General features: G+C 36.7%; 1 protein-coding gene across 1 annotated transcript in view; it reads right to left on the bottom strand.

Moving 5' to 3' along the window:
• Positions 1 to 12,519, bottom strand: part of OXCT1 (3-oxoacid CoA-transferase 1) — an 85,066-nt gene that overhangs the window by 33,386 nt on the left and 39,161 nt on the right. Inside the window, exons 8-11 of the mRNA XM_049794359.1 lie at positions 4,976 to 5,083; positions 2,181 to 2,292; positions 1,602 to 1,696; positions 905 to 953 (exon numbers count right to left, since the gene is read on the bottom strand). Coding sequence (XP_049650316.1) covers positions 905 to 953; positions 1,602 to 1,696; positions 2,181 to 2,292; positions 4,976 to 5,083 — 364 coding nt within the window. The remainder of the gene's footprint in view (positions 1 to 904; positions 954 to 1,601; positions 1,697 to 2,180; positions 2,293 to 4,975; positions 5,084 to 12,519) is intronic.

The following is a 12,519-nucleotide window of genomic DNA, read 5'->3' as shown; positions in this document are numbered from 1 at the left end:
ATGTAGATGTATACATAAATAAAAAATACAAAATGCATAGGTTTTCCACATGAAAAAACAACTCTTAAGATGTCAGCTATGGGTCTATAACCTATACCATTAACGTCAATGAGACTTTATATGGTGCCAAGGCCTACTTCTGTTAGTCACAATGTAGTATGTACGTGTTAACTTTACATGGAAACAGAGAACGGACACAGGCACAGCTTTCCATGAAGACCACAGAAATCAAGACAGACGCACTAACCTGTAAAAAGCTCAAGTTTTTACATTGCATGGCTGCTTCTGAGGTGCAATGCCCCAAAACAGCTGCGCAAAAACAGTATGTGAGGACTGCCATTCCCCCCCTAAAGTGGCAAAAGCAGCGGCCTGCAGCAGAGCCCTACAGTGTGCCAGGTCCTGTTTGGGGAGCTCTTTCCCCCTGCCCTGGCTACTGCTCCCTCTCCAAATGTAAATGAGTTGCATTCCTGGCAACTCACTAGCCAGGAATAAACAAGGCCATTATACACAGGACGTTTTAAAACATGTCCCAAACATAAATAATTGAAAACCATTTTCTAGAAAACACAAGGTGAAAAGCAGCAGGAAAACAAATCCGTATTCACATATAGGCTTCAAAAAACAATCCCACTTATGAAAAGGAAGATTTGACCCTTTACTGCCTGGCCTGGAAGAGAGTTTCCTTCAGTAGCTACTAAAATGCATCAATGCAGAAGCTCTCTAACCAGAATATTAAACATCTCCGTTGATCAAAACAAGCCTGCACTTAAAAGAAGACAAATACATTAATATTTGTAAGTAAATAAAACAGGAGTCTGGGTTCAAATACTGACTCAAAAGAAAATTTTTAGATTAAAAATGAATAAGCATTTTCCATAAATTAAATTTATTTAAAAGATTTTACCTGCATTAATCAGGTCTGGATCTACTTCATTTTCAAGTGGATAAGGACCCTGAAAAGAACACAGACATATGTCAGCTTTATATTAAAATACCTTTGAGACACAATTTATAACTGCTTTATTGTTTCTAATGCTTATTACTGACAACAGATCATCACAGATATGCATTTTTTTTTTCTTTAGCAGAGCAACATCCCTGATGACACAAGCCACAATTTACATCAACTAACATATCAGGACTGATGGACATATTGGCTGTTAGAATTACTAAATAACCATAAAGTAGGGAGTTTGTTTGGTTTGGGTTTTTTTGTTTTTTTGTTTTTAACCAAAGTGAGACACTTTTCAGAAAAAGATATGGAGGTGCAACTTCATAAAGCCATACAACAGTGAAAATAATATTCACTTTAAGCTTTATTTAAAATCATGTCTGATAAGGCTTACAAGGCTTGGTCTTGCAAACTACTGGAGGTTCTGTCTTCTAGCAAAACATGTACTTAAGAACACACTTAGCAAAGTAGCACTATAATCCTGAAATGAACATTTCCTTAAAAACTTCCCTGTGCTACAATGAGAATTTTATGATCACGCAATATGGCATATATTTGAATATGATTTTTAGTTGGGGGCAGGCGGGGAATAAAACTTAGCCACTGCAAGGTAAGTACACTGCAATAAGTGAGCAAGATATATTCTTACCAAACCCAGGACTCCATTTTCACTCTGTAAGTGAACAGTTATGTCTGGACTGATGAAGTTACTGGCCAACAGTGGGATTCCAATACCCAGATTAGCTGAAGAGAATGGGTTAAGGAACAAACAGGAACACACTTACTGCAAACTAGTAAATTAAAGAAGTTACCATTGTACTAGTATTAGATTAGAACTGTTCTCTTCACAAACACTTCCATTTTTAGCTAGATGCCTCAGATTTGTGATGAATTATTTTGCCATTTGGGCTGTCTAATTGCATTCTGTCAAATCCTTTACATGATACAAAATGCACAGCGCAAGTAAGCTTCATTTCCAACATACTTTTTTCAGAAAATTCTTGCAAGACATTCAACTGCTAACAGACTCTCCAGATATGCCTGATTAAAATTCCAGGTACCCTATGCCTTAACATCCCATCTATTTCAATAGGGTGTTAAGAAAATGAGAGAACCCTAGGCTCTGGGAAAGACAATGAGCATGGTAATTAACGTGTTTTAAACAAAACAGCTGCGGTTGTTATTCTTGTGAGTAGGCACTTTAACCTATAGCACAGCTGAAGGATACCATACATGCCATCCTCAAACTCCAAAGCAGCCCGTCTGATGATCCTTTCTCTCACATTGTCTCCTTGTTTTTGTTTGGCTTTTGAGTCTTCAGGCTTTCGTATTGATAAGCGCTGCAATAGAAGTAATTGTAAGTAAAGATCAGAATCCAGATTCTAAAAAATTCTTGCTTCTCAAGAGACAAAAGCCTGATTTGTGATTGCACTGAGATACTTGTCTAAGAATAACGTTATCTATCCATCTTCTACAAAAAACAACCTTTTATTCTATCAGTTCAAGCTTATCTAAGCCAATGGAGTCATCAAATATCCCCAATGATAGCTTTAGAGCAAAATGTTATTTCTTTGTCTGTATTGCCAAGGCTGAAAGAGTATGTGACACATATGCCACTGGTTAAGAAGGCACCAAGCATTAGTGCAAATACTAGCAAGTCTGAGATTCATTACCCCAGAGATACCTAAATAGATTTGTAAAATGTCAGCCTAAAATACAAATACTGCTCTCCTTCTGCATTCATTCAGTTCATTGGTACTATTCTAGATTTATATGCATGAGACAGGCAAATGCCAGTCATCTAAAGATACTGGGAGCTAAGCAACTAAGTTTTCAAATATAAATCTGTATCATCTTGCATAAATCTGCCTGAAGTTGCTTCCTGAGATTTCCTGGCCTTAGGCTGATGCTTTCTAAATCACATGTAGGTGAAAATGCCATGACATTCAAGAAGTTTGTAAGATCTTTTTTTGTAAATTATTGTTTACATAAATTATGTTCTTTGCACAATCCTCCCATGCATATAAGACTGCTCTGGGCAACGTCATGTCCTGCACCCCCATATGTCTTCACATACTTTCCTACTTCAGGCCATAATGAACACATCAGGCAAAATTATCCTCTGTTCCTTTTCATCACCACAAAAGAATTTTTGTAGTGTCTTTTTCTCCCATGTTGGGATTCACTTTCTTCTTAGGCAGTCAGAAAGAGTCAGTATCAATCCTCTTGAATTTCCTAGCAACTTTCTTTTTATGCCTTGGCTATTTTCCCTAGAATTGCTTCACTTATGAGTTATGGAAAAAATAAGAACAATCACAGAGGGTTTCTCTGCAGCAAAAAGAAGGTTGGATAGAAAGTATGACCTGCATTACAGACCACATCTGAGCCAAATTAGGCAGGAACTGCTATTTAAAGCCAGTAAGAATTATGACAGACTAGTTCCTCTTTATTCTCTTTATTCCTCATCTCTCCTTTTACCACTTATCATACTCAACGCCTTCATAGGTACAGCCACTTCCTTCTTATATCACTTTTACAGAAGAGTAAATAAATCTGCCATTTCCTTCCTACACTGCTATTAATGAGAGGTGCCACTGCCAGAATTACAAAATTACACAAACAAAATTAATCTCTGTTACAACTTTACTGTGCCATTTATAGTAGCACTTTTTTCTTCCCCCTCTCACTTCCTTTTTTTCTTAAGCATATAAGGAAGGGGGCAGTTGACTAAGTAGCTGTATTCACTTATGCAGCCAAGCCAAAGAAAATCAGGTGTTTGTATAAATGTCTTTCCTGGACAGAGTCACCCCTTCACCCACTGCCAAACTGCAATAGGAACAGCAGTTTAAAAAATGCAAAATGGATTTCTCTCATGAAAGGTAAAAGCTTTTCTGTGAGATACTACATCCATTCAGAAGAAGGAAATAGGCCATTAATTGCAGTCTAACACAACATGACCAGAGAAAGAAAAAAAAAAGGGGGGGGGGGGGGGGGGAAGGAGGTTTGACACATCTGTTTCTAGTCAAATACTCAACAACATGCAATATGCTTTTGCAGAATGAACAGATGGAAAGGGAAAAAAAAAGCTTTTAAACCTCAACATTCATAAAAGAGTTTACTCAGAGAAAAGGCCTTGTATGACTTTCTAGGAATTTGTGACTTGATTTTAATAATAAAAGTTTAATTATTACAATTCCTTTCTGCACTTTTTTTTTCCCCCAATATATTTTTTTCCTTGTGTCATATATTTCCCCCTCCACCAGCTCTTCTGATGACATTTTGATTAATTCCCACCTCCAGAGTATGGAGACACAGGAGAAATATAGAATTTTCAATTGCACTTCCAAGAGCATTGTCACATCATCAAAATGCATATAGGGACACAGCTTGAGTGAGGCAAAGAGACAGAAACAAAGATCAATAACTTAGTCACGTTTTCAATGACAGAATATTATTGCTGCAATTTTTAATAGCTATTGACATCTTTTATTCAGACCAGAAATGCTACTGGCTAAAAAATTCCTGATTAAAGAAAAGGAAAGAAAGGTTCCAGGACCTTTGCAATGTGACGTAGTTCAATACACAGCACAGAAAGGGCTGAGACTGGCCCTATGTGCCCACGTCAAAAGCTGTCTGGCAGAAAAGAAAGTATCCAATTGTTCAAGTAAGCTCGTAGTCTATTTGTTCCCCTTGTTGGGTCTACAGAAGGTGAACTGAGACAAAGAAGGAGGATGAAGTATCATTTTCCATCAAATTTTCAACTGCATTAAAGCCATCTAGGACTACAGGCAGTTGCTCCAAATTTTTCAGGGACTGAACCAAAGAGGCTGAGGTATAAGAAACAAGACTCAATTCTCACGCTTCCAACTAACTCCCTAAGCTCTAGTACTTTGCAAAACTTGACAGGTCTTTCTCATACTATTTTCTCAGTGCTAAGACTTGGTAGCTAGAGTAAAAACCCTGAAAATTCTAAAATACACCCCAAGCTGAAATATGTTGTGGCCAAGAAGCTAGGTTACTTACTTCAATTCTCTTCTCAAACTTCTCTCCTTGTATCAGACGATCAACATAGATTTTGGGAACATGAATGTCTTCTGGGGCAAATGCTCCTATATCAACAATTTCTTCCACCTACAGAGAGAAAAGGGAAAGTGAAAATATGTAGAGAAAAGTACTCAGTGAGAGATTTTATTAGCAATGAAGTTTCAAATATTAAATATACAGTGGATCAAATCAAGAAAACTAAGGAATGGGACAAAATAGATATACCCTTTAAAATACGCTATTTTAGATGCTTATCTTTCCTCTTCTTTCAAAGGATATTTCTACATACAAATTGAAAGTAGTTTATATTTTAACAGCTCGCCTTGTACAAGCACCTGAAAGAAATATTCCATGTACAGTTACATCAGAGTTATTTGTACCTACAAATAATTGCCATCCAAACAGAAGGAAACAATATGCTGGTAACAAAATGTCAGAGTACAAAGCAAAAGTACAAATTTTAAGTATACAAACACAGAAGCAGGCTTGAAGTTTCTCCATAGTGTACTCAAAAATAAAATTGAAAACATTTGAACTGTAATAATTGATTGCAAGAAAGATGTGAAGATCTGTAAGTCTCTATAGTTAGTGAAACAGAGATTCAGCACAAAACGGTACTGATCCACACATAGTACATTTGAAATGTCACCTATTTGGAGCACCACAGACAACAGGGGTTTACTTCGTTCTATGTCTGAGTTCAGGGTGGTCTAGCTAGAGAACCTGCTGTGGCCAGATGCCTGCAGCACAGACCCTCAGCCATGTCTGGTGCTTTCCCTGACAAGTCTCAGGTGCAGAAAGCACATCTCACTCTGCCACAAAACAGACACTACTGTTAGGGCTGTACCTGCATCTGACCACAGAGAAAATGTATAATGTTAAAGCAACAGGTCAAAGATAACATCTGAAACAATCTACTCAAAAAGAAATGAAATAAGTTTCCATCTGCTTTATCACCAGGAACTAGCTAAACTTTCAGGAATGTCCAAAGTCTAAGAACCCCAAAACAAGACCAAGGGTATGACGTATCAGTAGGGGTACATAACTTAGCAGCCATCACTAGTGAAGGAACACTAAAGAGCTTAAAATTCAATTTGACATCCTACTGTTACTGCACAATGTGATCAATAATAAAATCTATAGTACATCTGATAGACAATTACCTTCCTACCATGCCTTGCAGTGTCACAATAAACAAACAAACAAATCCACCTTAAAAGCAGCAGAGGAAGAGGAAAAAATAGCAAACTAAAGATCACAGGATCAGTTTCAGGCAATCCCTAAGAAAAACCCTGGAGTAAACAGACAGGAAGAGACAAGTTGTGAAACCTGTAAGACGAAGGTGGTAAGGAAGAGGCGATAACAGCCACTGCCACACCAACCTCAGTGTTCCTGGAGAGCAGAATCACACATCCAGGAAGTCCTTATCCACAAGATAAGGAAAGAAAATCAAATCAGTATTTTAAAAAGTCAGACTACTGTATTAATGAAAAAACAGTGCAATCACATCTGTGCCCTATGAAGTTTCTTATCTTATACAACATGAATTTCAAAATTAATATGGCGACAAAGTCAAACACAGGGTAAAATGAAAAAATCCTGAAGCACACAGCTGAAGCACACTGCACTTTTGGTGTACTGACTGCTATTAGAACATGCTCAAAAGGGAGCAGAAGCAGGAGACAAGATTTTTCAATGAAGCCATAAGCAAGCAGACGATCTGTTACCAGCAGAACTCCCAAATTCACCTTTTCTAAATATATTTGTCTTCACTTACCAGGTGGAAAATTAGGCATGGGGAATACTAATTGCTACCGATCTGAACTTTCTCATAAAAGAACTACATTTATTTGCTGCAGTAGCTGAGATTATAAAACCAAAATCTTTGCTGGCACAATTCAACCAACTTCAACAGAATTATGCTGTCAGAAAAATTGCCACACTGTATCTCTCCCCCCATAGAATATACAGAATAATTTATCCAACAATAAATTGCTGGATTTTGTTATTAGCCACCCCATTCCCTTAACCGATTAGTATTTTGTCTCTGGAAACAGCAGTCTGCATGATAGCTTTTCCTCACAAGAACCATCAATGTAATTATTTATGATTTCAGTATATTATCCTAAATGAACATACCACAGACAATCTGTATTTTTTCCTAGGGATTTCAGATGGGCCTAAGGATCCCTGCAGACTGGAACACCTTTGTGTTCACAGGCAGCCCCCCACTATTCTTATCGGTGTTTTGCAATTTCCATGCTCTACCATTATGTGAAATAAGCATCAAATGTGATTAAAATTAAGTAAGTTAAAATATCCATATAGCAATAAAATGGAATTTTGAAAAGGGATTAAAAATTTGCACATAATGTCTGCAAGAATACCTATCATCCAGTTCTGCAAGTGAAATTGATCAGCATGTTTATATGAAAAAGAAAGCATTCATGCAGGGGAAGTAAAAATATCATCTGATCGCTCCAACTCTGTCTCCCGACTCTGCTCACAGGGAACTAGATGATACTCCAGCTGAGACACAGTAGACGGGCTGCCAGCAGCCTCCATCAGTATTGCCAGTACTGCTACCACAGATGAAGCTGTGCCAACGGAAGTGAATCCAGGAAATCTGATGGCTATGAAAATCAGCAACTTAACTTTCTGTGACCACTGCAAGACATAACCCAAGAATCTTTCTAGATTAGAATGATAATGCAAAAATAAAGAGTTCCATAGCTGGGCACACTGACTTCCCTTTCAGGTTTCATATTCCTTTGTGAGTCTTTTTTGTAGCACATCCACAGCCTAAGCCTCAATGAGACATGCAGGAGAGCATTCATATTAATAATTAAAAGTATGTGTGTGAGTTTTCTTGCTGTTCTGCTCTCCATCTTATCTATCCTTTTCTTCTTTCTTCTATTTACCTTGCCTCAGACTTTACTTTGTCATGTACAGAAGAACCCCTGTAAACATCAAAAATCAGTATATCGCATCCCATCCACAAGATAGAAAGTCTGGCAAAGCATAAAGAGGAAACTGATAAGGGCAGACCAACTCCTGCACTTTTTTCAATTAGCAAATCAAAATACTCCAGTACCATTTAGATTGCCTTGATCACATGCGTTCCTTTTAAATCTTAATTTCATCAACATGATAGAAGATAGAAAATGTTTTCATCTTTGCTACACAGGTGAAGCTAAACAGTAACTTCAAGAGACTGTATGGGCTGAGTTCCCTCTTCTGGGAAGGCTCTGACACATGATTCAAAAATCTTTTCATTGTTTCAATAGTTTCACAGTATTGGTTTTCTTCCTGGGTATAAATGTTCTTGCAAATCTTGTCTGATTGCTGACAATGGGAACAGAATGAATAAATTCAATCACTTCTGAATACTGGTTTATCGGCAAGTACACCCAGAACCTAAAAGCTGTTCTCTGCTATGATTCACAAGAGCCTTCTGCCATTCCTTTTGGTATCAGCACTCATAGAATCAATGGTCATTTGTTTCACAATATCATTTCCTTCTGTAATTTACATCTACTTTTCCCTTTTTAAAGTAGTTTGATTTATTTTTGCTTAAGGAAATTCAGCTACTCTTCTACAGTTTTATTTCACAATTTCTGAAGGCTTCCAGAGAGAGAAAGGGAACCTCGAAGGTTATAGTCTTCAAGTAAGAAAGATAAAAAACCAGTTCATGACCAAAAATTGGCAAGGAAATTACAATGACACAACTATTCATGCCAAAACACCTGAAAATAAAAAGGCTCTTCCTTTGAGAATGTACCTTTTAGCCTATTTCTGCAGCCTAATTAGGTCCTTTATGATATGTGAAATGTTTTCAGCTGTTTTAGTTTTAAATCTCAGTTTTCATAAGATTAAGCTATAACCAGAAATGACAATATAATTCCTTATTATGGGAAAAAAAATCAAAAACGTGGGTGGGTGGGTGGGTGCGAGAGAGAAGGAGACTGGGGCAGAGCGAGCGCCTAACAAAATCTATGCAATTTTAAGTAGCTTATTTTTACATTGGCTTTATTAAATCTCTCTATCACTATCTTAATTATCCTAGTACACTTCAGTTCTTCAAACTGAAATAATAAAAATACCCAGCAGAACATAAGTAGAATAAAACTTTACAACTGGTCAAATGTCCAATCCAACAGAAGAATGAAATCAAATTTAGCCCCATAGATGCTCAAGACAAACTCATTAGAGCACTTCTTTAGGTCACTACTGGAAAAGTCAGGATGTCACTGCACATTTCATTGTAACATTTATAAAATCGTAAGAAGTTAAAAAAAAAAAATTAAAAAAACACAGTAAGGGCTATGAGGAAAAGTTGTATATGGCTGCTTCACTCCAGATCACAGAAACTGTGATTAACCATTCCCTACGGCTAATGACAAACAAAAAAAAATTTAATTGTTTAGATTGAATTTCACAAAAAGCTTTGATATTGTAAAACAGTGGAATACACTCTGAAAACAGGTCACTGGAAATTAGGAACACACTATACAAACTTACTGGGCTACAGGAAAGAGCAAAGCAGGTTAATATTTACTCAGTTCTGCCTGCATGCAAGGAGATGAAACAGAGGATCTTCTGAGTTCAGTTCTGTTCTTTTCTGACTCTAAGATCAGACAGTCCATGAAATTTCTACTCCTGCAAAACCCCTATGGTAATGAAATGACAGTCAACAGACATCCTGAAGAAGAGACTTTTACAACTTCAAAAAGCAAGCAGCTACCAAGTAGTCTGATAAAGGCACATCTTGGTCAATAATCACCACGTTATGCTCACATCAGCCTTGGAATACATGTCTTCATAAGCATACCGAGGGGCACAGGAACAGCAAAAATCTGTGAAGTTCAGATTTATTAGAGCACCTTTAGCCTAATGAGACTGATCTGGGTCACACTGAAGGTCCATTTAATCCAGTAACCCTTCTTCTCAGCAAAGAACAGGAGCTTAGAAGACAGCATGGTACTTCTAGTTATATTCTTCCAGCTTCTAGCAATGTGCAGTTTAAGGATGTCATCAGTCAGAGGCTGCACATAGACAACCTTGCTTTATAGCTTCTGATGGACCATGAACTCATCTAATAGTTTTCTCGGAATCCAAAAGACTCTATCATTGCATTTCTGCAATTTATCTAGTATGAAAAACATTTCTCATTATCTCTTGTAATTTCACTGTGTGCTTCCTTCCCTTTGCAATACAGGAACAGCACGGAGCTGTTCTTTATTTGCCTGTTCCATACCAATGAAGATCCTATATATCTTTACATTTTTTTTCTCTGGTTTCTAGTATACTGTTATCCCCTAATAACACCACACAGGAAAACAGTGAGGTGTGTTGCCAGTACGTCATATCCGATCACTAGGGAAGCAAAGCTGACATAAATCTTCTAGGTTTGTCTCCAGGTTTTTCGTCATATGGCTACAGATCCTTCTAAGTTAGGAACCCCTGCTAGATTATACTCATTTCAACTTTGTTTTCTCTGTTCTAAGTCTCCTCAATTACGTCCACCTCTAGTTGCCTCAGGCTTAATCTCTTCTTTCACACTTCTCTGCACCTGCTGCCTGTTTTCTCCAACTACCCCTTTCCATTCCACACATTTAAGCTCTTCCTCCATGCTGTACTGCTGACAGCAAAGAAGAAAACAGACTGCACTAAATTACCTGCTCTAGGTACTCATGCATAGCAGTTCTGGGATACCAACTGCGAAAAAAAGAAGAAGCATACTTGATTATCTGCAAAAGCTATCTATATGTAAAGCTGTATGCATTCATGAAAGAACATGAAAAATTTAACCAGCAGCCTCTGAAAAAATTCTACCATATACATAGAGCTGCACTTCTTCAGAAATTTTTAAGCTAGTCACATTCCACCACAGTCAGGATATACAATATTCGTAAGTTTCCTTAACATGTTCAAAGTGAGAAGATACTGAGATTTCTCAAAGGCATAATCCTAAGAAAATAACACTCTCAAAACAACGTATTTTCACTTTTTCTTTTTTCTTATAACTGGGCGGTTTTACCCAAAATAAAAACTCACTTAGGCAGACTCACTTAAATCACAATAGAAGTGATTTTGTAAAAGAGTAGCTACTTCAACAATAAATGCCTGCTATCAACCGTGCCTATAAATATGTACTGTAAAAATGTCTTCAGTAAATTTAAACTGAATCTTGCAGGTTTTTCCTCAAGATGTTCACAAAGTAGATAATGAATGAAAAAGCAGAGTCTGCCAACTATGATTGGTTACTGAAGTTACTCCATTAAATTGCTGGAATTGCTTGTTTGACGATTTGCACAAGTAGGTCTATATAATTCGGTATGCATCAAAAAGTGGAAGTGATAAATGACAGCTATTTTCTTGCTTCCTTAAATTCATTCATTTGGATTTTACACTATTTTTCTACTGTAAACTACCTGAATTAAAAGTATGAGAGATTACTTCAAGATCCAGCAATCTACCAGTCCCAGTATTACCAACCAACCCAGCCTCCTGCAGCATGCAAACCCAAGGAGTGATGCCTTCCTAAACCTTTCTTAAAATCTGGTTGTTTTGATATAAGCCGGCAATGAACTCATGCTAGCTGTGATCACGTTTTGTGACTCGTGCTTTCTTGATGAAATGAGGCCATTTCATAGTGCTCAGTGCTTATTTTTACTATACTCAACTGGATGATAGTAGTGACAACAAAAATGGGAACATAATTATGTTCTTACCTTTTAATTATAAAGTGCCTAATTTGTATTCAGCACCTAAGTTCTTAACACAAAATGAAACATAACCATCCACATGGAATACATAAAATTGCCTTCTCAGATCTGTCAAAGGCAATTTTGGAAAACATTTTTTTTTAGATCACATTATGTAATTATTTTTCAATCAAATAATTAAAAATAATGGGAGAAAAAAACAAAAGAAAACAAACAAACCCCAAAATTAGTGAATATAGTCTTCATTTGTAAAGGGCTAGCTAAGAGCAAAAGAAGTTGCTTAACTTGTAGCAGATACCTCTGCTGAGTAAGGTAACTGACCACATCCCAAATCTTTCCACTCCAGAACAGAATAGCTGCTAACAATATTAACTCTACTGGAATGATATCATTTAACATTTTTGCAAACAAAATGTATGTTGCTTTAAATACATTATTCCCGTATTTCATTGCTTATTTTCAAAATACATTAGATCGAAAGCCTTTGAACTGATTAGAAGGTAAAAATAAGTAACTGACATTTTTTATTAAAATTATTCACATATCACCAAGAAGAACCGAAACCTTAAAAAAAAAATTAGCTTTAATCCCAACAAAAGATTTTATTTTCTTACTCATATCAGAGAAATGACAAATGGAAAGAGACTGAAAGAGATCTCATCTCCTACACATTCAAAGAAATGTAACTTAAAGATCAGGAGATAAATTCAAGTTTTACTTTCAAAAATTAACTAAGAGGAAATTAAGTACTGAAGGGACAGGTAGAAAAGTTAAAAAAAAAAAAAAGAAATTAAA

This window comes from Accipiter gentilis, chromosome Z (assembly GCF_929443795.1).
Source record: "Accipiter gentilis chromosome Z, bAccGen1.1, whole genome shotgun sequence".
Classification (NCBI taxonomy): domain Eukaryota; kingdom Metazoa; phylum Chordata; class Aves; order Accipitriformes; family Accipitridae; genus Astur; species Astur gentilis.
The sequence above is the reverse complement of the archived record's forward strand: the minus strand, read 5'-3'. Positions and strand labels throughout refer to the sequence as shown.